Below are 25,758 nucleotides of genomic sequence, written 5' to 3'. Positions count from 1 at the left end.
AGAGAGACTCCTCTCCCTAAGTGAACTGAAGAAAGACTGTTCTAGATGGTGTAAAGTGACTGAAACTTTCAGGTTTTGTCTCCTTGCATTGTCAGTAAGAAAGAAAAGGTTGTAGGGAGAGGAGAAGTGTTCAGATTCTTATTAATCTTTCTTCTATTTACTGGTAATAAACTTTTCTATATACCCTTTTAAAAGTTTGAGCCTACTTTTCTTTTCTCCTAATCCTATCTCACAGCAGGAAATGAGTAAATATATTCCAGTGAGGGCAATGGTAATTAGCCAACATTGATCCCACTGCACTAATAGATGCATTGGCTGAGAAATCTCAAATTAGCAAACCAAAATCACTCCAGATAGGTTCCTGATAAACTGCATAAGAGCAGAGGGAAATCAAGGCAGAGCCATGGTTTGTCAGGACTTGCTGCATCCTGATGAGCACTGTGCTGCATTTGGAGCTGAGCCCTGGAACCTCAGGGCCTGAGAGGAGATTTCACAAACCTTTCCAGGAGTGAAAGCCAGAAGAAAACCCCAAAGTGTCTCAAAGCATGAATGGGTCTCAGTGAGGTCCATCCCCAACACAGGCTGCTCATGGACTCCATGGAAGAGAGAACTGGAGGCCAGGATTGACCAAAAACCTCTCAGAGTCTCAATGTGGAAAAGACAATTCCAAACTACCTTAAAAAATTTGTGAAGCTCAAAGCATTACTGAGCACCACTGAGTGTCAGTACAAAGCTCTCCAGGGACTCATTAAAGCAGATAATTGGAGCCATGATTGCACAAACCTCTCACAGAATCTGTATCAAAAGGGAAACACCAAGTACCTTCAAATAACCGGAGTACCCTGAAGCATTAATGAGCCCCACTGAGTGTTGTTCCTGACAAAGCCTCTCCAGGGACTAATTACAGCAGATAATTGGAGGCCATGATTGCACAAACCTCTCAGAGACTCCAAGGCAAAAGCCAAGCCCAAAGTCCTTTGAAAAACCTGAAGTCCCTGCAGGGAGCATGAAGGAGCCCCCAGGGCCATTGCTGAGCAAGGCTCCCCAGGGACTCCTTGCAGCAGATCCTTGAGGCCACTGGGATGTGGGCTAGGGGGGGATGCTGAGGGCAGCACAAGGGGCTGACAGTGCCCAGCCTGGCTGGGGCTGTGCCAGGAGGCCCCAGGGCCTCAGGACAAGGTGTCTCCTCCCAGCCCTTGCTGGCACAGACCCTGCTGTGGCCCAGGGCACCAAGACTTGGCTTCTCTTTGTCCCCACCTGTCATCACTGCCTGCAGTTCTCTGCTCTGCCTGGGGCCTGGGGACACTTGCTCAGTCGTGTCCCTCAGTGGGAGCCATTAAAAGTCCAAGAAAGTTTGGAGTTGGATTCTGCCTTGGAGTTCTGGAGAGGTTTCTTCAGCTCCCTCTCAGGGACTGATGTTCAGGGCCTGAGCACAAAGCCCCAGAGGCTGATTAAAGTCCTTGTGCTGTGTCTGTGCTGCTGAGCTGGGCTGGGCTCCTGGCCCAGAGGCAGCTCCTGCTCACCAAGAAGAGCTTCAAAAGCACATTTCTCTGGATGAGCAGCTCTTGTGCCAGCCCAGCAGGGCTGGGGCACTGCCTGCAGCCAGCCCGGGCACAGCCCAGAGGCACAGAGAGCTTCAATCAGTCAGGGCTGGGAAGGGGCTGAGAAGTGCCTGGGGCACCATCACTGCCAGCCCTTGGCACAGGAACCTCTGGCTGCAGGACAGTGCAGCTGCAGCTCCTGGAGCCATCTCCTCAAGCTGGAACATCCCAATGCCTGCAGAGCCTGTGAGTACAACTCTGGGTATTTCTGGTGCAGGGGAGGTGAAATGCTCATGAAACTCTGACATGCTGAAGGGTTCTGGTCAGTCATAGAATATTTCCAAGACAAGGATTTCATTAAATATTAAGACATTTCCAAAGACTTTGTATTCAGTTTCCTAATATTGGAGAATGGCAGGGAGTGGGGGGATTATTATTAAAGATTAATTATGAATTATAATTATGATATTTTGGAAATGTCTAAGACATCTGAACTGTTCCTTTTAGTGATCAATAGGTTCACAGGAGATCCCTAATGTCGTTTCAGCCACTCTGCCCATGGACAGCAGAAGCATCACCTTTGCTGGAGCCATCAGGCTCAGCCTGAGCTGTCCTTTCTCCAAGCTGCAAACAGAACCTGCCCCCAGCCAGTGCCCTGCAAACAGGCAGGGTTCTGTAGGGCCAAGGAGAGTGCACAGAGATTTGGGGTCTATGGGTGCTGTCAGGGAGAGATCAGGCACAGGGAAACACCTGCAGGAGGGAAATCTGCAGGAAGCAGAGAGAAGATCAGGCAATGAGAGAAAACAAAGCCCAGCAATGCTGTGGCAGGGAGAGTTTAGAGATGCCCACAGGAGCCCCTGCAGTGCAGCCCCTCCCTCTGAACAAGCCCCCTCCCTCCTGTGGCCCAGCCAAGCCTCTGCCCTCAGGGCCGGGGCTCCAAGGCGTGCAGCCCCTCCTGTGCAGGCAGAGCTGCAGCAGAGCCATGGGGCAGCTCTGCAGACCCGGGCCCAGTTCCCTCTGCAGAGCACAGGGCTGGGAGCAGCTGCCCGGCCCTGGGGGCTCTGGCAGGGGCACAGCTGGCTCAGGGTGACGCTGTCCCCAGGGCCCGGCTCTGGGCAATGCTGTCAGTGCAGCCAGGGAAGGAGCTGCATCTCCCTTCAGCCAATGCCATCAGAAGGACACTTGGAAGTGTCCATGAGATTTCAGTCCAAGCTGGGAGCTCCAATCCAGGGTGCAAACCTGTCCTAGAGCATCTCTGAGTTATGAGATTGATGGGGAAAGGCAGAGGTGTTGTGACACTAAAAATGCTGCTGGGTTGGTGAAATGAGCAACGTGAGTCCTTGGCTACAAATGTGGAGCTGGGCTGTGGTGGAAAGATCTGCTCTAAGCTGTACCTGAGGAATTTTAAAGGGTAACATGGGGAGGTGATCACCTTCCAACTGACAAAGATTAAAGCCCAGCAAAATTCTGAACAGGTCGGAATGACAGACAATGTCCACTAGCTCTCCACTTATCACTTTGCCTCTCAGAACATGCTCTCTATTCCCTAAGGTCAGTAGAAATGCTGAGGGTTTCTGATATTCAAGTACACCAGCAGAGGTATGGGGAAGCTTTAAAGAAAACACCAGAATTCTTAAAAACATAAGTGTATCTGTGTGCGTTCCAGGGTAGGTGTATGGGAAATGGCTTTGATTTTGTTTACAGGTATCTCCTCTAACTCTTCACTGTCCTTTTCTCCATGAACAGGTTCCCATGTGCAGCACCAGCAAACGTCCAACAGCAGCTCCATCAGGCACTTCCTCCTGCTGGCATTGGCAGACACACGGCAGCTGCAGCTCCTGCACTTCTGCCTCTTGCTGGGCATCTCCCTGGCTGCCCTCCTGGGCAACGGCCTCATCATCAGCGCCGTAGCCTGCGGCCACCACCTGCACACGCCCATGTTCTTCTTCCTGCTCAACCTGGCCCTCGCTGACCTGGGCTCCATCTGCACCACTGTCCCCAAAGCCATGCACAATTCCCTCTGGGACACCAGGGACATCTCCTACACAGGGTGTGCTGCACAGGTCTTTCTGGTTTTCTTCTTTTTTGGATCAGAGTATTTCCTCCTGACCGTGATGTGCTACGACCGCTACGTGTCCATCTGCAAACCCCTGCACTACGGGACCCTCCTAGGCAGCAGAGCTTGTGCCCACATGGCAGCAGCTGCCTGGGCCAGTGCCTTTCTCAATGCTCTCATGCACATGGCCAATACATTTTCCCTGCCCCTGTGCCATGGCAATGCCCTGGGCCAGTTCTTCTGTGAGGTGCCACAGATCCTCAAGCTATCCTGTTCAAATTCCTACCTCAGGGAACTTGGGCTCATTGTGGTTAGTCTTTTGTTTTCATTTGGCTGTTTTGTGTTCATTGTTTTCTCCTATGTGCAGATTTTCAGGGCTGTGCTGCAGATCCCCTCTGAGCAGGGACGGCACAAAGCCTTTTCCACCTGCCTCCCTCACCTGGCTGTGGTCTCCCTCTTTGTCAGCACCTCATTTTTGACCTACCTGAAGCCCCCATCCATGTCCTCCCAATCCCTGGATCTGGCCCTGTCAGTTCTGTACTCAGTGGTACCTCCAGCCCTGAACCCCCTCATCTACAGCCTGAGGAACCAGGAGCTCAAGGCTGCAGTGTGGAGACTGATGACTGGATGCTTTCAGAAACAGTAAACTCCTAGGCAATTTCTACAAATCTCTTGCAATAAAAGTCATCTTTGATACTTCTTGTTGGTTTCCTTCTGGAGGTTCTGTTTCTTTGTGTTACTTTTTTTCATATTGTCTACAAAGAAATGTCATTTTTGAACCATTTCTCATTTTGTTTCTCTCCACCTTCCCTGTGGCCACAGACTGTGTCAATTAGGGGCTGCACTCTTGGTGGCTTTAAAGGAACTAAAGGATGTCCCAGCAAAGTTTTCTGCAGAGATGCCCTTTTGTTGCCTTCTCTGGAGCTGCAGCAGCAATGTCTGTGTGCAGAGCTGGGGCAGATCAGTGCTGGCCCAGCAGCTGTGCCCAGCAGCAGCAGCAGCAGCAGCACTTGGTGTTGCCAGTGCTGCTGCCGTGGCCCTGCCCCGCTGCCCTGGTGGCCCTGGTGTTGCTGCAGGGCCTGAGTGCTCTCGGGGCCGGGCACAGCCCTTGGGGTGGCAGTGCCGGGGCTGCAGCAGGGACAGGCCATGGGCACTGCTGGGGCAGCGCTGACGCCTCAGGCCAGGCCCTGGGGGCTGCAGGCTCCTTGCCCAGGCTCTCTCAAGAACACGGCCAGGCCAATGCTCAGCACAGAAATCCCCCGTCAGCAGCCCCAGGCTGGCCGTGGGCAGGCTGGGGGCAAACAGCATGGCTGGGGCTCTGCAAGGGCCCTGGGGCAGACGGGAAGGAGCAGCAGAGCAGGAGCTGATCCATGCCCAGGGCGCTGCACAGCCCAGGGCAGCGTCCCAGAGCGTCCTCATGCAGCTGCCAACAACATCCCCCCTCTGCAGCCCTGGCCTCTCCCCCAGCTCACACAGGTGCCCCATCCTTGCAGGCACAGACACGGCAGCACTGCCTCAGCAGCCCCTGTTTGCATTGCACACAGCAGGCGCGAGCACCCCCATGCTGTTGCTGTGGGGACATGAACCTGAGGGAGCACAAATGCCATCAGCCCCTGGGGCCAGCAAGGCCTGCGGGACACCAGGGAAACCACTCAGCTTTGTCCTGGCCCCTGCACTCAGCCAGAAAGTTTGTTCCCATCAGCTGGGAGTTTCCTGTGCCACTGCAGACGCTGTTGCTCAGAGCCAGGGCTGCCTGGCAGCCACCCCCAAACTGCCCTCAGCATTTCCTTGGCTTCACCTTTGCTTTCTTTACTCTTTCCTGATACAAATTTCTTTTATTGCCCACCCCTGTTCCCTCCTTCTGAAGAGGAGGCCCAGGGCTCATTCTGCAACTGCTCCAAGGGTGGTTTTAGAGAATCCCAGCATTAGCAAGGCTGGAAAAGACCTTGGAGATCATCAAGTCCAACCTGTGCCCTAACACTGCCTTTTCCCCTTTGAGCCTCCTCTTCTCCAGGATAAACAACCCCAGGTCTCTCAGCCACTCCTCACAGGTCTTATGTTCCAGACCCCTCCCCAGCCTTGTTGCCCTTCTCTGGACACGCTCCAGCCCCTCCGTGTCCTTCCTAAATTGGGGGGCCCAGAACTGGACACAGCACTCGAGGTGCTGCCCAACCAGTGTCCAGCACAGGGGAAGAATCCCTGCCCTGCTCCTGCTGGCCACACCATTCCTGATCCAGGCCAGGAGCCATTGGCCTTCTTGGCCACCTGGGCACACTGCTGCCTCATGTCCAGCCTGCTGTCCATCAGTCCCTGCAGGTCCCTTTCTGCCTGGCTGCTCTCCAGCCACTCTGTCCCCAGCCTGTAGTGCTGCAGGGGTTGTTGTGGCCAAAGTGCAGGACCAGCACTGGGACTTGTTAAACCTCACCTTGTTGGATTTGGGGCCTACATCCAGCCTGTCCAGGGCCCTGTGCAGAGCCCTCCAACCCTCCAGCAGATCCAGACTCCCAGACAACTTGATGTCACCATGGTTCCATGTGTCCCCAGTGTGTCACAATGGTCTCCATGATTCCATGAGGCCTCCCAGTGTCACAATATCCCGTTGATTCCATGGGACCCCTTGGAGTCACCAAGTCCCTTGGATCCTTGGGCCCTGCAGTGTCACAATGGATCCTTGGTTCCATGAGGCCTGGCAGTGCAGCAATGCTCTCCTTGGTTCCACAGTGTCAAAATGGCCTCTTGGTCCCAAGGGCCACCATGGTGTCAAACATGTTTCCTTCATTCCATGAGTCCCTGAGGAGCAGCCCTGGCCCCTTGGTTCCATGGGGCTCTGCAGTGTCACAATGGCCCCATCGTGACACCAGGTCCTGCTCTGTCACAATGCTCTGCATGGTTCCACAAGGCCCTGCAGGGTCACAGTGGCCTCCGTGGTGCCAGCAGGACCCAGACTGTCACCATGGACTCCTTGCTTCCATCCAGCCCCACAGTGTCACCATGGCCCCTTGGCTCTGTGCTGCCATGTCGTACACAGTGTCACCATGGTCCCCTTAGTGCCACCAGGCCCCTTGCTTAGTGTCACAATGGCCCCTTGCTTCCCCAGGGCCCTGCAGTGTCACAATCATCAGAGAATCAACCAGGCTGGAAATGACCTTGGAGAGCATCAAGTCCAACCTGGCACCCAACACCACCTTGTCACCCAGACCATGGCACTGAGTGCCACATCCAGTCTTTCCTTAAACACCACCAGGGATGGTGACTCACCCACCTCCCTGGGCAGCCCATTCCACTGCCCAATCACCCTTTGTGTGAAGAATATTTCCTAATGTCAAGCCTAAACTTTACCTGGTGCAGCAAAAGGCTGTGTCGTCTTGTCCTGTCCCTGTTCCCTGGGAGAAGAGCCTGACCCCCACCTGGCTGCACCCTCCTGTCAGGGAGTTGTAGAGAGTGATGAGGTCTCCCCTGAGCCTCCTCTTCTCCAGGATAAACAATACCAGCTCCCTCAGACACTGCTCCTCACAGGACCTGTGCTCCAGACCCCTGACCAGCCTTGTTGCCCTTCTCTGGACATGCTCCAGCCCCTCCATGTCCTTCCTAAATTGGGGGGCCCAGAACTGGACACAGCACTCGAGGTGCTGCCCAACCAGTGCTGAGCACAGGGGAAGAATCCCTGCCCTGCTCCTGCTGGCCACACCATTCCTGATCCATAGGAGTGCCAGGGGCTGGATGAGGGAAAAGGTGGGGAGGGGGTGGGGACAAAGTGTGATTGATTGTTAGCCATGAAGGGTCTTGGTTTTCATATCTCTTCACAGAGCATTAGGAGGTGCTGGGGGTCAATATCAATTGGACATTGATTATACCAAACTATAAACAGGAAAAAAGAATACTGAATAAAACAGATCTCTTCCCTTTTTTTTTCAACACAGCAGATTCACATTGAAAACACCTGTGAAATTTGTCTAATTAACCACAGAAGAATTGAAAACTTCGATTATCCCTCCGGGCTGTTCTTGATCAGGTGTTTTAAGCAAATGTTTATGAACCTTTTTTACTGAATTCCAGAACTGAAGAGCTCAAGAAAGAGGCCTCTGGAGCAATAAAATTCATCAGCAGCCTCCAAGTGGCTGAGGATCCATGCCCATGAGAGCAGCAATGAACAGAAATGGGCACAGCTTTGTGGCTGTCCCAGCTTTGGCATGGGCCCTGGGCCTGGAGCAGGAGCAGCTCTTGAGGGCTCCAAGGCCGGGGCTCTTGTGCTGCCCTGGGCAGATGGGATGGCAGCAGGGGCTGCAGAGCTCTCAGCACCTCAGGCCGAGGGGAGCAGGGCAGCCAGGGAGCCTCCTTTGGCCTTGGCCAAGCACCTTCCCCCATGGCTGGGGCTGAGTCCTGTGGCAGCTGCAGCTGCTGCTGTGCCCTTGGCAGGGGCTGAGGCCGTGGGGCCAGGGCCCAGAGCAGCCTGGCCTGAGCAGAGCTGTGGGGCCAGAGCCGGCTGGGCTGGGCTGGGCTCAGAGAGGCCCTTGGTGCTGCCCAGAGCTCAGGGCAGCTGGCAGAGCTTGCAGGGAGCTGGGCTGGGCTCCGAGAGCCTGGCCCAGAAACCATCAGTGTCCATCTCAGCCTGGCTGAGCGTGCAGGGGCAGGACTCAGGCCAGGCCTTGTGGGGCAGGGCCAGCGCCTGTGCAAGGCATTGCAAACAGGCAAGTGGCCCAGAGAGGAGGCTGCTCTGTGCCCTTGGTGGCAGGGACAGAGCAGGGAGGGGGCCCAGGACATTTGTCAGTGCCAGCCTCTGTGCCCATGCGTTAGCAGCCCTGGCTGCTGAGCCCAGCTTTGGCCTGGGCTGAGTTTGGCTGTGGCCCAGCTCCATCCTCCTGTGGGGCTCAGGGCCTGTTCCCGGCCATGGCCAGCCCTGGCTGCCTCTCTGCTGGCCCAGAGGCCGGCAGAGCCCGGGGCAGGGCTGTCTGTGCAGCCCCACAGGTGCCAGGGGCTCTGCAGGAGCTGGCAGAGGCTGCCCAGCAGGGAGGCCATGGGGCACAGAGCCCCAAGGCTGCTGTGGGCACCACGGCACAGGGGCCGTTCCCAGCCGCAATGCTCCTGGCCTGGGCTGGGCCTGCACAGGGGCTGGGCCACCATGGCTGGGCCAGCACAGGGCCACAAAGGGGCCACGCAGCCGCTGCCAGGGCTGACAGCAAGGCCAGGCACACACAAGCAATTGCTGAGCATGGCCTGCGCTGGCCAGGCCTGACTGTGCCAAAGGCAGAGCTCAGCTGCCCTTGGGGGCTGCAGCAACACTCCAGAGCCCAAAGAGCCTCCATGGCTGGGCTGGAGACCAAGGCTGCAGCAGGGAAATGCAGGGCTGCTGTGGGATGGGGAGGCCATTGAATTCCAGCACACACCTCAGCTCTCTGATGATCCCGGCACCATGCTGGGCCCTGTTTCAGACTGGAGCAGAGCAGATGTTGATGGGACAGGAGCCCTGTGGGGCTGTCAGGGACCTGCAGCTTGCAAGGTGCTCTGCTCTCCCTGAGGTGCTCTGGGAGAGATCCAATCCCAGCTGGGCACCTCAGGGCACAAGTGGCACTGCCTGTCCATGGGCACACAACTGATGTCAGCCTGGAAAGGGGCACAGGTGTCAATGCCTGTTTGTTTCCTAATATACAAGAAAATCGTTATTATGTAGGTAATCTGAGTTCTTTTGAGAAATGCAATGTTTTCCCATCAGGAACAGGAATTTTCTGGATCTACTGGATTGTTCTACTAATGGCAGGAGAAGAAATGCTGATGATTCCATCTACTTGTGTCACCAATATTCAGTCTATTATTTAATCTCCTTTTTTCATCAGGTGTTTTTAGCTCTCCTGATGAAACGGCCATGTGTAAGTGGCCATCTCTTCACTAGACTGGCTGGATCTATGTCCTTTCCATTGCTCCCAGATTTCGTCCTCCAGATGCTCTCTGGTCATTCAAGTGCCTCTCGACTGACTGGTTTCATGCTTTAAGCTCCAGGAAGTTGCCCAGTCTTTCTGATGTTAAAATAAATACCATATTAGTCAACATCTTAATTGTGTTTATATCTATCACAGAATTTTGTTTTCTTATGTCCTTGTCTAGAACTTTTCCTTTTCGGAAATGCCTTGGGGACCTGGACATGTCAGATGCTGCTGGGACATCCCAGAGAACTGAGGGAAGAGCTGTGATGGTTATTAAACTGTCCAAATGTTCAACTTGTGTTTGCTGGCAAGAAACCTTTCTATGCCTCTGAGTGTCACCAGTTCCTGACCCCCAAAGGACACAAACCTGATGAGTTGTGGTTCCCACTGCAGGGGCTGCACTTGGACCTTGGCTCTGCACAGGAGAGCTCTTCATCCCCTTTCTCTCTTTTCCTCCCTCTGGGCATGGAGGGAGCTCCTGGCTTCAGCCTGTGACTCGTGTGTGCAAAGAGCAAATCTGGGCAGAATTGGGGCAGGGAGGGCTTGGGGCGACCTTGGGATCTGTGCTGGGCACAGAAGGTGTTTTCCATTGCTCTGAGACTGTCTGCTGTGCAAAGTGGATTTAATATCCAGCAGAGGAATGACTTTGGCAATTGATGGAGCTGTGCCTTCCCTTGGCTTTGTTGGCTGACAAGAAATGAACATCCCTCTGTGTCTCGAGCATCTCCTTCTCCAAGGAAAGCAGGTGGGAGTGGGAGCCAAGGAGCTGAAAGCTGCAGGAGCAGCCTGGGCTGGAGGGAGCTGAGATTTGCACAAGGCTGCTCTGAGTGCCAGGGCTTGGATGGGGGAAATGGTGGGCTGGGGGTAGGGACAGAGTCTGATTGATTGTCAGCCATGAAGGGTCTTGATTTTTATATCCAAACTGCATGAGGAGGTGCTTGGATTCAGTGTCAATTGGAGATTGCACATATCAGTGAATTAACTGGAAAACAAAACTAAACAGGACCTAAAAAATCTTTTCTCGCTGTCTTTTTAAATATCATGTATTCAGTTTCAATACACTACTGAGATCTACTTAACCAGAAAGGATTTGAAAATTAAAATCAAATGATTCCCAGAGGCTTGGCTTGTTCAGGTGTTCTGAATGTTCATGAGCCCTGGGACACTGAATTCCTGCACTGAAGAGCTGAAGGCTGAACAAGCCTCTGGAGCAGTGAAATTCAGCAGCAGCCTCCAAGTTGCTGAGGATGTCAGCAGCCCCCAGTGAGGCCATCCCTGCCCAGAGACCGTGGGGGAATGGGCAGACAAGGAGAGCGTCCCTGGGGCTGGGGCAGCACAACTCAGAGGCACCAGCAGCTCCAGCTGGGCAATGGAGTGTGGAATGTGGCTGGGAAAGCCCTGCCTGGGCTGGGCCAAGCAGGACTCACAAGCCCTGACTCCCATCCCTAAAACAACTCTCTCAAGGAGACATTTAAAAGGAATTACATTTGTTTGTGTCTTCTGAGTTGGAGAAATACCAACAAGGGATTGTCAGGAGCTCAAAGCAACAAAACAGACTTTACTGGCAAATTTAGAAAATCAGAGAAACTTTGGCAAAAGGTTTAATATGACATTCAATCAACACAAAACACTTCTCAAAGCATTAACTTGGCCCATTCAACTTCACAAACTCGTAGTTTGTTCAATTTTAATTTAGTCAAAATTTGCAAGGGGACAAAAATAGAAGAAGACACAGGATGAGAGAAAAATGTGATATAGAGATGCACTGTTCAGATGGAAATTCCAAGAGGAGGTAGGGTCAAGATGTGTGCTTGACTTGTGTTCAGCCTTCAATACCCCTTGGTCTCCCTGGGCCCTTCCCCCAGGTGGGGCTTGGGCTCATTTGGTCCCTCAGGAGCTGGGCTGGGGCTGCAGAGGTGGCTGTGGAGCATTGCCTGTGCTGTGCCAGGGACTGGCAGCCACTGCTGGGCTGGGATAGAGGCTCTGGGGGGATTGGGGTTCCAGGGCAGGACAAGGCTGGACCTGCCCCCTGCTCTCCCCCACACACAAAATGTTTTGAGCCACCATTCTCCTCCGGTCTCTCACAGTAAGGCAATGTTGCAGGTGAAATCCCAAATTTGGCCATGGGTGCCTGGATGAGAAGGACAGCTCCTTTCCATAGGATGGAAAGCACAGAGCCCCGGTGTTTGGAAGGCAAGTGAGAGCCTCTCTAGTCCAAGGCTTGCCAGACTTGTCAGGAATGGCAGATTTTGTCTGGGAGCAGTCTTTGGATATAGGGAATTTGGAGGTGACTCTTTGTGTCTGTGTGCACACAGGAGTGCCTGTGCTGGGGAAATGTGGCAGAAATGCTGCTCTCTGAGGGGTTTGAGAGCCTTGCATAGCTGAGTCAGTCAGGCCTGTAAGTAAGGTTATATCATAAGGAATAAGTTATTTGGTGTTAAGAGCTTTTTTTTGCTAAGTAAAGTTTAATATAAGCTAAGTTGAATATTGTTTAATGTTATTCTACCATTAAATCATTGAGTCATAGGTTGTAAGTTAGGTTAAATACTCTTTGTGGGAATCCATGCAATTAGAGGGTTCTAGGAAAGCTGCAAAAGGCAGGCCTCAGATACAGCAGAATTGTGAACAGTGCTAAAGCAACAGTCATGAGATAGGTCAGCAGAAAAATTATTTAAACTGTAGAAAAGGCAAGGGCAAATAGAACAATAGCCTATGTATTAATGCTTGTCTGAAAAGCTCTCTAAGTTGCAGAAAGTTTTTCTAGCAAGATACTAGGAAGGTTAAAGCTTGATAATGGAGCTCTGTGCGTTGTCTCTTACAAACGGGTACTGTATTCTAAATAAGCAAGCACTGTTTTAACCAAAGGTACGTGTGCTTATGGTGGTTGGATAGAACTACTCTCAATATGCTTTTGCTTTGTGTGATTGGTCAAGAAGCTTATAAAGTATGTTGTAACATTAAGTTTTCTGGCCTGCTGCCTGGATTGTGAGCTGCTAGCATCTTCCCATTATCAAAATCATGTAATGAGACTGATGCTGAAAAAAGAAACAGCTCGAGACACTTTCCATAGCAGCCCCATCTCGTTCGCATCTGTAAAAAAACCCCCGGCTGGTGTTAAAGTTAAGTGCTGTTCTTTTGCTAAATTGTGAAGTTGAAGGTATCAGTTAAGGTTAAAGTGTAAGTAAAGTCCTGTTAAGTTTGAGCTCTGTTCAGCTTTTGGGCCATATTCCTTTTATCCTTGCCCTCACTGTCCTTGTGTCACACACACACACACAGGGACAGTTCTCGTCTCATTTCTGGTTTGATTGCCTGGATTTGGTTTGGTTTTGTTGTTGCTTTGTTTCCTTGGTGTGCCTGAAGTGTCCAGTCAGGAGCAGAGTGACTCCTGCCAAGGAACTTTGTGCTGCTGTCCCTTAATATTCAATCTGGTTTTTGCTGATCCCTTGCTGGGGATTTTTTCAGCGCTCTCAAGGCCTCATTCATACCAGGGTGAAGGAGCCCTGGCCCAGGCTCTGGCCCTGGGGGACACGGGGACGCTGCCGGGGGGTCCCTGTCCCCCTGTGCCACCCCCAGGGCCCCGGCCCCCCGTCCCCGTGTCAGGCTCTGGGGTCGATCTCGTGGAACATCCTCTGGGGGAGGCTGCGGCGCCGGGGGCAGCCCACTGTGCACGAGCAGGGTTGGACTGCTCTGGGGGGAACTGTGAGGGGGGCCGGGGCAGAGTGACCTCCCCAGTGACCTCACACAGCCCCTGTGATGTCACAGAGCCAAATCTGGGATGTCACCTTGGAATGTCATGCAGCTGCACTGTGATGTCGCAGAAGACTCTGTGATGTCAGAAAGTCACCCTGTGATGTCACAATCTGTACTGTGATGTCATAGCCTGCTCTATGATGTTACACAGCTGGCCAGTGATGTCACAATGCTCTCTCTGATGTCACAGAGCCACCCTCTATGAATTCAGGATCTGCTCTATGGCCACACACCGTACTCTGTGATGTCACAGACAGATGTGTGATGTCACAAACCCCTCAATGATATCTCAAAACCCTCTCTGTGATGTCATATTGCCACTTTGTAAGGTCACAGTATACACTCTGACCTCACAGCCAGCTCTATGATACCATACAGCCATGCCATGATGTCACAGCCTGCTCTGTGATGTCACAGAACCCCTCTATGATGTCATACAGTTCCCTCTATGATGCTGTAGCTGCTCAGTGACCTCACACAACAAACTCTGTGACGTCATAGCCCAGTCTGTGACCTCACACAGCCCATTCTGTGCTGTCACACAGCCCCTTGCTGACATCACAGCTACTCTGTGCCTCCGTGACACAGGCACAGAGGAGTTGCTGTGACACAGCCCCCTCTGGGACATGCCACAGCCCCTGCCAGTGCTGAGCCCCTGGGAGCTTTCTCTGTGCCCTGCTGGTGTCCCTGAGGGGCCCTGGCAGTGCCCCAGCCCTGCTGGGCTGTGCACAGGAGCTGCTCCTGGCCAGAGCTGTCTCTCTGCAGCTCTGCTGCCCTTGCCAGGAGCTGCCTCTGGGCCAGGAGCCCGGCCCAGCTCAGCAGCACAGGCACAGCACAAGGACTGTAATGACCCTCTGGGCCTTTGGTGCTCTTTGTGTCTGCCATGGCCAAAGTGCTGCCCAAGTTGGCTCTGTCAGGGCTGTCTTGCAGCTGCTGCCCATCCCTGTGCCCTGTGCAGCCCAGGCTGTCCTACGGTGTCCCTGCCCTGCGCCTCTGTCCCTGCAGGCTGTGGGCATCCCCCGGCTGCCCCACCTGGCTGGGCCCTTCCTTTGCTGACAGCTCTGCCTTCTGCCTGCCCCTGCCTGCCCACACAAAGCCTTGAGCTGATACCAAAAGGGTTCATTCAATTTTTACTGTGCCTGTGAACTTTCAGCACAGGAACAAGCCATGCAGGGGCTTCTTTCCCAGCAAGGATGGTTGGAAGACAAGAAGACATCTGGCTCAAGAATGTAATGACAGAAAAAAGAAGGATTGAAACTGGGAACTTGGGGTGGATTTTATGGTAATGGGTAAATTGTAATACACATTTAGTGACGCTGGTAGAATTACATATCCACATAGAGTTAGGAGTTATCCCAAACTAGATCTCAGGCCTGAATAAATGATACCCTCTTAAACAGCAATTTAGTGTTAATGAGTCCTATTCTGATATTTTGGCTTTGATTGTTGCGAGGCCTCACAGAACCAAGGATTCAGCTGTGACACTGAGCAAACCCATGGAATAAAGGGTCCATTGTGACAGCCTGGAACCCCATGGAACCAAAATCCATTTTGGCACATTGGGGCCACATTGAAAAATGGCCCATTGTGAAACTGCAGATTCAAGGAGACCATTGTGACATTGAAAAACCTCTGGGAACCATGGGGCCATTCCGACACAGCAAGGCCTGGTGGAACCATGGGCCCATTGTGACACTGCAGAACCTCACGGAACCAAGGTGACCGTGTTCTGCTATGGAACCTCATGGAACAAATGGTCCATGGTGACCCTGCAGAACCAAGGAGATGCTGTTGGCTGTGTGAAAGCTCATGGAACCAGAAATCCATTGTGACACAGCAAGGCCTTATGGAACCAAGGGTCCCTTGTTAAACTCTGTGGCCTCATGGAATCATGAGCCATTGTGACACAGCGTGGCCACATGGAGCCAAGGGGCTACTGTGACACTGCAGATCCAAGGAGGCCATTGGGATTGAGAAACCTCATGGAACCGAGAGTTCATTTTTACACTGTGGGGCCGGTGGAACCAAGGGGAGCACAGTGACTTTGTGGGGCCTCATGGAACAATGGAGACTGTTCTGACACTTTGGGACCCACTGGAACCAAAGGACCATTATAGAATGGCATGGCCTCAAGGAATCAAGGGGACTACAGTGAACCCTGGGGGTCTCCATGGGATGAAGGCTCCAAGGAGCCAAGGATACCATTGTGACACTCTGGGGCATCATGGAACCAAAGGTCCATTGTGACACAGCAGGACCTTGTGGAGCCAAGGGGACCACAGTGACACTGCGGGTCTCAGTGAAACCAATGGTCTGTTGTGACACTATGAGGCCTTATGGAATCATGTAGACCATGGTGACACCAAAGGCCTCATTGAAACAAGGGGCCATTGTGACACTACAAGGCCTCTTGGAAGCAAGGAATCATTGTGGTACCATGGAGCGTTGGCAGGCCAAGGGGCAGTTGTCACACTGTGTGGCACCAAGGAGTCCATTGTGACACTACAGGGCCCCATGGAACTAAGGATTTGTGGAACAGTGCTGGAACACCTGGAACCAAAGTTCCATTATGACACTGCAGGGCCTCATGACATCCTGGAGGCCATGATGACACTTTGAGGCCTTGTTGAATCAAGGGGCTCTGCAGGGCCTCATGGAACCAAGGAGCCCCTTCTGACATTGTGAGTACCCATGGAACCAAGGTCCAGTGTGACACCATGGAACCAAGGAGACTGTTGTTGTCTGGTTTTGGCAGTACAAAAGCTCATGGAACAAAAAGTCCATTGTGACACTGTGGGGCCTCATAGAACCAAGGAGACTGATATGACACTTAGGGACCCACTGGAACCAAGGGGCCATTGTGACACCACAGGGCCTCATAGAACTAAGGAGCCATTGTAGCACAGCAGGGCCTCATGGAATCAAGGGGATCACAGTGACCCTGTGGGGCTCCACAAGGGGCTGTGGGGCTCCACAAGGGGCTGTGGGGCTCCATGAGACCATGGGACCATTCTAACTGTGAAACCAAGGATACCATTGTTACACTATGGGGCATCATGGAACCAAGGAGGCCATTGTGAACCAGTCGGGGAACCTGCTGAGACTATTGTGACACTTCAAGGGCCATTGTGGAGCTGCAGGGCCTCGTGGAACAAATGAGACCATTGTGACATGGCACGGCCTCATGGGAGCAAGGGGCCATTGTGACACTATAGGGCCTTGTAGAACTGAGGGGCCCTTGGGACCCTGTGTGGCACCATGGAACCAAGGAGAGCACTGTGACACTGCAGGGCTCCGTGGAACTGAGAACTCGTGTGGCAGTGAGGAGCCCAATGGAACCAAGGGGCCATTCTTTACTTCAGGGCTTTACAGAACCAAGGTGCCATTGTGATACTGTGGAACCAAAAGAGACCATTGTGACACTGAGGGGCTTCATGGAGCCAATGAGACCATTCTGGCACTCTGAGTCCCCATGGAACCAAGGGGCCATTGTGACACCACAGGGCCTCATAGAACCAAGGCAGCCACTGTGACACTGCAAGGTTTCATGGAAGCAAGGGACCATTGTGACACTGCGGGTCCCCATGGAAGCAAGGGGCCAGTGTAACACATCCAGGCCTGCTGGAACCAAGGGGCCATTGTGATCCTCAGGAACCCAAAAGAACCAAGGGGCCATTTTGAGACTCTGTGACCTCATGGAACCAAGGGGCCATTGTGGCATTGCACAGTCCCATGGAAACAAGCAAGGCCTCATGGACACTGCAAGGCCTCATGGAAGCAAGGGGCCATTGTGCCACTGTGGAGCCAAGGAGACCATTGTTATATCACTGGGCCTCATGGAAACAAACATCTGTTGTGATCCTACAGAGCCTCATGGAACCAAGGGGCCATTGTGATGCTGCAGGGCCCCAAGGATCCAAGAACATGGAACAGGTCTGGCTGCCTGGGCCTCCTGGGGGCTGCCTGACTGGTCCAGCTGACCTTGGCATATTGAGGGTTCTTCTCATCAGCCCCTGAAACCCTGGAGTTCTGTGCTTTCCTTCCTGTGGGAAAGAATTGTCCTTCTCCTCCAGGGGTTCATGGTTGAAATTGGCATCCCTCCTCCAAATTTGATTCTATCCAAGGATTATTCCCATTGGTCACCTGGAGGGACAGACAGCTCTGGCTGGCCTTGGCCTCTTGGGGGCCACCTCTCATCTGTCTTCAAAACGCTGGGGGCCTGTGCTTTTCTCCTCATGGGAAAAAACATCTTTCAAGACCAGGCATCCATGGCCAAAACTGAGAATTCACCTCCAGAATTCCTTAAATCCAAGGAGAGCTCCAGACAAAAGCTTTCAGGACTATCTAGGTTCCCTCGGCTTGCTAATGGCCAGCTCACATCTCCCTTTGAAGCACTGGGGTTCTGCACTTTCCTTCCTATGGAAAAGAACTGTCCTTCTTGTCCAAAGCCCAATAGACAAACGTGGGGTTTGGCCTCCCAAATTCTGTCTATCCAAGGATTCTTCCCTGACAACAGATCTGGCTGCCTTGGCCTCCTTGGGGCTGCCTCTAATCAGCCTTTGGAACACTGGGGCTCTGTCCTTTCCTTCTTATGGAGAACTGTCATTCCAGTCCAGGAACCCGTGGCTGAAATGGAATTCCACACCCAAAACTCCCCATATATCCAAAGGCTGCTTTCAGACAAAAGCTGCAAGGACAGACAGGTCTCGCTGGCCTTGGCCTCTGGTGACTGCTTCTCATCTGCCTTCAAACCCTGGGGTTCTGTGGTTTCCTTCCTATAGAAAAGAACTGTCCCTCTTGTCCAGGTGCTCTTGGCCTCAAGCACTTGACCACTCTATAGGGACACAGGAGCTCTGTGCTCAGTGGGGTGGAGACTGAGGACATCGGAGGAGAGCCCTGGGAGGGACTGAAGAGTGGTTTCAGAGATGGTGGATCCTTTTGACATAGTAGAAAACAGCCAGAGAAAGAAAGAATTAATTCCAAAGGCACCTGGGGAGGTCCAGACTGGAAACCAGGAGAAAGGAATTTCCCTGGCAGGGCAGGGCTGTGGTGCAGCACGTCCCCCAGCAGGAGCCTGGAGCAGCCCAAGGCCTTGTGTGGGCAGGCAGGGGCAGGCAGGAGGCAGAGCTGTCAGCAAAGGAAGGGCCCAGCCAGGTGGGGCAGCCGGGGGATGCCCACAGCCTGCAGGGACAGAGGCGCAGGACAGGGACACCGTAGGACAGCCTGGGCTGCACAGGGCACAGGGATGGGCAGCAGCTGCAAGACAGCCCTGACAGAGCCAACTTGGGCAGCACTTTGGCCATGGCAGACACAAAGAGCACCAAAGGCCCAGAGGGTCATTACAGTCCTTGTGCTGTGCCTGTGCTGCTGAGCTGGGCCGGGCTCCTGGCCCAGAGGCAGCTCCTGGCAAGGGCAGCAGAGCTGCAGAGAGACAGCTCTGGCCAGGAGCAGCTCCTGTGCACAGCCCAGCAGGGCTGGGGCACTGCCAGGGCCCCTCAGGGACACCAGCAGGGCACAGAGAAAGCTCCCAGGGGCTCAGCACTGGCAGGGGCTGTGGCATGTCCCAGAGGGGGCTGTGTCACAGCAGCTCCTCTGGGGCTGTGTCACGGAGGCACAGAGCAGCTGTGATGTCAGCAAGGGGCCGTGTGACAGCACAGAATGGGCTGTGTGAGGTCACAGATTGGGCTATGACATCACAGAGTTCTTTGTGTGAGGTCATTGAGCAGCTACAGCATCATAGTGGATATTCTGTGACATCACAGAGCAGGCTGTGACATCATGGCATAGCTGTGTGACATCATTGAGGGGGCTGTGAGGTCAAAGTGTGTGCTGTGACATTACAGAGTGGCAGTATGACATCACAGAGAAGGTTTTCTGGCATCACTGAGGGAGTTGTGACATCACACAGCTGTCTGTGACATCATAGTGTGAGGCCACAGAGCAGACTCTGCCATCATAGAGGGTAGCTCAGTGACATCAGAGAGGGGGTTGTGACATCACTGGGTGGCTGTGTAATATCATAGAGCAGCCTGTGACATCACAGAGACTTCTGTGACATCACAGAGCAGCTGTATCACATCATAGGGTGACATCTCATAGTTGGCTGTGTGACATCACAGGGGCTGTGTGACATCACAGGGGTTATGTGAGGTCACTGGGGAGGTCACTCTGCCCCGACCCCCCTCACAGTTCCCCCCAGAGCAGTCCAACCCTGCTCGTGCACACCCCTGGGTCCCCCCCGCCCCCGGGCCTGCAGCCTCCCCCAGAGGATGTTCCACGAGATCGACCCCAGAGCCTGACACGGGGACGGGGGCCGGGGCCCGGGGGGTGGCACAGGGGGACAGGGACCCCCTGGCAGCGTCCCCATGTCCCCCAGGGCCAGAGCCTGGGCCAGGGCTCCTTCACCCTGCTACCAACGAGGCCTTGAGAGCGCTGAAAAAATCCCCAGCAAAGGAACGGGAAAAACCAGATTGAATATTAAGGGACAGCAGCACAAAGTTCCTTGGCAAGAGTCACTCTGCTCCTGACTGGAAACTTCAGGCACACCAAGGAAACAAAGCAACAACAAAACCAAACAAAATCCAGGCAATCAAACCAGAATGAACTGAGAACTGTCCCTGTGTGTGTGTGACACAAGGACAGTGAGGGCAAGGATGAAAGGAACATGGCCCAAAACCTGAACAGCGTTCAAACTTAACAGGACTTAAGTTACACCTTAACCTTAACTGATACCATCAATTTCACAATTTAGCAAAAGAACAGCACTTAACACTATTTAACCAAACTTAAAACATATGACTTACCAATTTAACATAAGAATAACATTTACAATTCAACTTAGCTAATAAATTAAATTGAACTTAATACCTTAGGAAAAGAACAACTCTTAGCAGCATTTAACTTTACTTAGACCTTGTGATTTAACCTTACCTCAAGGCCTGACTGACTCAGCTATCCAAGGCTCTCAAACCCCTCAGAGAGCAGCATTTCTGCCACATTTCCCCAGCACAGGCACTCCTGTGTGCACACAGACACAAAGAGTCAGTGCAAGGCACCTGGGAGAAATTCCCCTGGGGGCAGGAAATGCTCCCTGTGGATCCTTTGGCATCTCCCCAGTGGGTGAAGGGTTGAGCCTGGAGGAGTGGGGGGATCGGCCCAGGCTCCGTCGTTGTTGGGGATCCCCGAGTGCAGCAAACGGGAGAGTTCCCGGCAGGGAGAGGCCCCACTCAGAGGGAGTCGCTGGCCCAGGAGAGCTCCAAGGGCTCCTTTTGGAGCGCTGTTTGTAGGGCCCCAAGAGAGGGGCTTCAGTCCCAGCAATGGTTCATCCTGGCCGCACTTGGCATCAACAGCTTTCTTTGGCAATGTGAGAACAGGGATGTTGTGCCACTGAGGGAACAAAACCAGTTCCCAGGGCTGCTCCTCCAGAAAGCAGGAGCTGGTTGGGCAGCAGCAGTGCCTGGAGCAGACAGTGTTTGTGATGAACTGCATAGGAGCTGAGCCCAGGGGCTGTTGGCCAAGGCCGAGCCCCAAGGAGCATTTCTCAGCTGGCAGGGCGGCCTGAGAAGGGGAGGGGGGAATGCAGCAGCACAGGGCCCATGGAACCAAGGGACCATTGTGACCCTGTGGGGCCCTGTGAGACCAAGGGACCATTGTGACCCTGTGGGGCCCTGTGAGACCAAGGGACCATGGTGACGCTGTGGGGCCTCATGGAATCAAAGAGACCACAGTGACATTGCTGGGCCTCATGGAACCATGGAGAGATCATTAAGACACTTCACTGCCTCCTGGAACCAAGGAGACCATTGTTATACTGTGGGGCACTATTGAATCATGGAGACCATTGTGACACTATGAGGCCTAAGGGAATAAGCAAAGCACTGTGACACTGTGAGGCCTCATGGAACCAGTGAGACCATTGTGACCCATGGAGTCCCCAAAGAACCAAGGGGACCATTGTGATCTCTGGGGCCTGGTGAAACCAAGAGGCCTTTGTGACATTGCAGGGCTGCATGGAACCAAAGCTCCAGGGTGACACAGAGGGGCCTCCTGTCATCAATGGTCCATTGTGACACTGTGGAGCCAAAGGAGACCATTGTGACACTGCAAACCCCCAGGGTCCAAAGGTCCATTGTGACACTGCAAGGCCTCATGGAATCATTGGGACCATTGTGACACTGTGGGGTCTTCTGGAACCCAGGGGCCATTGTGACACTGCTGGACCCCATGGAAACAAGGGTCCATCGTGACACTGCTGGACCCCCTGGGATCAAGCCACCATTATGGCACGGCGGGGCCCCATGGATCCAAGGCACGATTGTGGCACTGTAGGGCCCCACAAACCAAGGGGACACCGAACAGATCTGGCTGGTTTGGCCTCCCAGGGGCTGCCTGACTGGTCCTGCTGACCCTGGCAAGTTGAGGGTCTCATCTCATCTGCTGCTGAAGCACTGCAGCTCCGTGCTTTTCTTCCTATGGAAAAGAACTGTCCTCCTCCTCCAGGCACCTGTGGCCAGAACTGGGATTTCACCTCCAAATTTCCTTATATCCAGCAATTGTTCCAATAGGAATATTGCCAGGACAAGTCTGTCTTGCAGTGGTTTCACAAGGGTCACTTTGCATCGGTCTCAAAAAACACTGGGGAAGGCTCTGTGATTTCCTTCCTATGGAAAAGAACTATCCTGCTTCTCCAGGTGCCCATGGCTGAGATTGGGGTTCCACCTCTAATATTCCCTATATCCAAAGTCTGGTCCCAGACAAAATCTTCCATTCCTGACAAGTCTGGCTGGCCTTGGTCTAGTGAGGCTCTCCAAACACTGAGGCTCTGTGCTTTTCTTCTATGGGAAACAACTGTCCTTCTAGTCCAGATGCCCATGGCCAGAATTTGGGTTCCACCTCGAATATTGCCTGTTGTGACAAATTGGAGGAGACTATTGGCTGGAAACATTTCATATGTGGGGGGAGGAAGGTGCAGGTCCAGCCTTGCCCTGCCCTGGAAGCCCAGCCCTGCCCTGCCCTGGAACCCCAATCCCCCCAGAGCCTCTATCCCAGCCCAGCAGTGGCTGCCAGTCCCTGGCACAGCACAGGCAATGCTCCACAGCCACCTCTGCAGCCCCAGCCCAGCACCTGAGGGACCAAATGAGCCCAAGCCCCACCTGGGGGAAGGGCCCAGAGAGACCAAGGGGTATTGAAGGCTGACCACAAGGCAAGCACACATCTTGACCCTGGATCCTCTTGGAATTTCCATCTGAAAAGTGCTGGAATCCAGGAGTTGGTAGCTGTGTGTGTGCTTCTCTGTATCTTTTTTGAGTTTTTCTCTTTCTGCATCTTCTTCTTCTGTTTCTGTGCTCCTGCAAATGTTGATTGATTTTAAATTGAACAGGCTTAGAGTTTGTGAAGTTGAATGGGCCAAGTCAATGCTTTCAGAAGTGTTTTTTGTTGATTGAATATCTGTTGTAATACATGACAAGAATTTCTAAAAGTAATGTAAAACTTTTTGTGTCACTGACAATCTGTTAAACCACTGAGATTCTGAACACGCCTCTGTGAAACACAAATGTTAATTATGAAAAAACCCAGGAACTTCCTCTTTCGTTTCCAGTCAACAAAGAAGAAGCGGGCCCTGGCCCTGGCCCCCATCTCAACCAAACCAAACCAAACCAAACCAAACCAAACCAAACCAAACCAAACCAAACCAAACCAAGCAACCCTGCCATAGGCTGAGCCCCTTCCCCCCTCTCCAGGCTGCCCGCCCCCATCGGCCCCATTCTGACCAAACCAAACCCCAACAACTCCCAAACAGGAAAAGAAAAGAGGCTACAAAACCCCAACCAGAACAAAGCCAGCCACAGCTATTAAAATCTCACCATCAAGTCCCCTCTCCCCAACACAACTCAAACCAAAAACCCCTACAACCTACCACCCGTACAAAATAACCCCACAACTAAAATTAAACACAAAGAAAAACCCAAAACCAACCATAAAACCAATCCTAACACAACCCAACCACAACTTCCACCACAAGTTACTGGCAGGTCAGGTGTTAATCCTTTCAGTACTTCATTGCTCCATCGAGTAAAAGAAAAAAACAAAATACCACCATATAAAAAAAATATATAAAACCATCAAAGTCAGTAAAGGAGAAATTAAATCCCAAATAAAAAAGAAGAAAAAATCCCTTAAGCTTAAAACTAAAATCCTCTTGTAAACTATAATGAAAAAACTCTTTTTCTTTATAACACAAAAAACTTTTTTAAAAAATTACAATTAATATTAAAAAAAACCCCTCCATACTAAAATAAACAAATTAAATAACTGTAATTTCATCAAAAGTTTAAACAGAAGGGAGAAAATCCAAGTAATCCAGTATCCACAAGAGAAGATCTCTATTCCCAGAGATAAAAATAATTTTAAAAGTAAAAAATAGAAACTTTTACCCTTAAAGAACTCATCTTTAAAACAATACCCCATAAGTTGACATGGCCCATCTACAAGCTGTGAAAAAGCTTGTAGCAATAAAAACAACTTCACAAGAACAAAGTTCCCCAGACAACTGTTATCCATGACAGAATTAAGAACCACAAAAAAAAAATTTTCTTCTTGTTAAAAAATCTCCATAACCTTAACAAGAAAAACTTCTCTCCTAAAGTAAATGAAAAGACTATTCTTGAAATAGTAAACGAGCTAGAAATTTTAAGTTTACTTTACATTGTCAGTAAAAGGAAAAAGTTATAAAGAAAAAAAGTGTTCAAAAGGGTTTATTTAATTCTTACTACTTTTTTCTTTTTCAATTTACTTTTAATAAAAATGTCTCTATACCCTTTTAAAATGTTAGGACAACTTTACCTTTCCATTAATCCTATCTCACAATAAAATAAATACATAAATAATTAACCGACACTAAAACTGAACAAACTCATCAATACATTAATTAAGAAATCTCAAGATTAGAAAAATCTTAAATTAACAAACTAAAACCACTACAATGTCATAATAAACCATTTGCAAAAGTTTCTCTGATTTTCTAAATTTGCCAGTAAAGTCTGTTTTGTTCTTTTCAGCTCCTGAGAATCTTTGTTGGTATTACTCCAGGGAGTCCAACTCAGAGAACACAAACAATTGTAATTCCTTTCAAATGTCTCCTCGAGAGAGTTGTTTTAGGGATGGGAGTCAGGGCTTGTCTGTGCTGCTTGGCCCAGCCCAGGCAGGGCTTTCCCAGCCACATTCCACACTCCATTGCCCAGCTGGAGCCGCTGGTGCCTCTGAGTTGTGCTGCCCCAGCCCCAGGGACGCTCTCCTTGTCTGCCCATTCCCCCACGGTCTCTGGGCAGGGATGGCCTCACTGGGGGCTGCTGACATCCTCAGCAACTTGGAGGCTGCTGCTGAATTTCACTGCTCCAGAGGCTTGTTCAGCCTTCAGCTCTTCAGTGCAGGAATTCAGTGTCCCAGGGCTCATGAACATTCAGAACACCTGAACAAGCCAAGCCTCTGGGAATCATTTGATTTTAATTTTCAAATCCTCTGTGGTTACGTAGATCTCAGTAGTGTATTGGAACGGAATACATGATATTTAAAAAGACAGCGAGAAAACATTTTTTAGGTCCTGTTTATTTTTGTTTCCCTGTTAATTAAATGATATGTGCAATCTCCAATTGACACTGAATCCAAGCACCTCCTCATGCAGTTTGAATAGATATGCAAATCAAGACCCTTCATGGCTGACAATCAATCAGACTCTGTCCCTACCCCCAGCCCACCATTTCCCCCATCCAAGCCCTGGCACTCAGAGCAGCCTTGTGCAAATCTGAGCTCCCTCCAGCCCAGGCTGCACCTGCAGCTTTCAGCTCCTTGGCTCCAGCTCCCACCTGCTTTCCTTGGAGAAGGAGCTGCCCGAGACACAGAGGGATGTTCATTTCTTGTCAGCCAACAAAGCCAAGGGAAGGCACAGCTCCATCAAATGCAAAAGTCATTCTTCTCCCTGGCTCTGCCCTGCCCATGATCCCGAGAGCCTGTCCTGTTTCCTTCATCCCTGCATTGCCAGGGACTTTCTGGGACAAGGGAGCTCTGCTCTGGGGATGGAGGGAGGTGCAAGTGCCACCACTGGAGTGGGAAGCACAACTCATCAGGTTTGTGTCCTTTGGGGGTCAGGAACTGCTGAGACTCAGAGGCACTGAAAGCTTCTCCTCATGGCCAAAAGACCATGGTTGAACAGGACACAATTTAATAACAATCTCACTCTTCCCTGAGCTATGTGCAAAGTGCCAGCAGTGTCTGATGAGTCCTCCGTCCACATTTCCATTCAAACATTAATTTCACACAAATGTGGCTCTGATACAATCAAGTTCTTATGTCAGGATGCTCATCCTGGAGTGGGGGCAAAACAGCTCCAACAATTCCTGATTTGCAAAGCTGTCAGTGGTGGATGGAGAAGGGAGGTCAGGCTGCTCTTGGTGTTGAGGAAATGCTGAAACCAGCCTGACTCATTTCATCTCTTCCT

At 51.8% G+C, this 25,758-nt stretch overlaps 2 protein-coding genes across 2 annotated transcripts in view; both read left to right on the top strand.

Moving 5' to 3' along the window:
* Window positions 1–25,758, top strand: part of LOC139604076 (uncharacterized) — a 1,261,625-nt gene that overhangs the window by 37,729 nt on the left and 1,198,138 nt on the right.
* On the top strand, window positions 1,848–4,243 carry LOC139604055 (olfactory receptor 14A16-like). The gene is made up of 2 exons (XM_071455042.1): window positions 1,848–1,863; window positions 3,288–4,243. Exons 1-2 carry the CDS (start codon window positions 1,848–1,850, stop codon window positions 4,241–4,243), a joined length of 972 nt encoding a protein of 323 aa, XP_071311143.1.

The sequence above is a fragment of the Agelaius tricolor genome, unplaced genomic scaffold (assembly GCF_023055355.1).
Source record: "Agelaius tricolor isolate 1412-34295 unplaced genomic scaffold, bAgeTri1.0.p SCAF_43, whole genome shotgun sequence".
Lineage (NCBI taxonomy): Eukaryota > Metazoa > Chordata > Aves > Passeriformes > Icteridae > Agelaius > Agelaius tricolor.
This window is presented reverse-complemented; position numbering and strand designations above follow the sequence as displayed.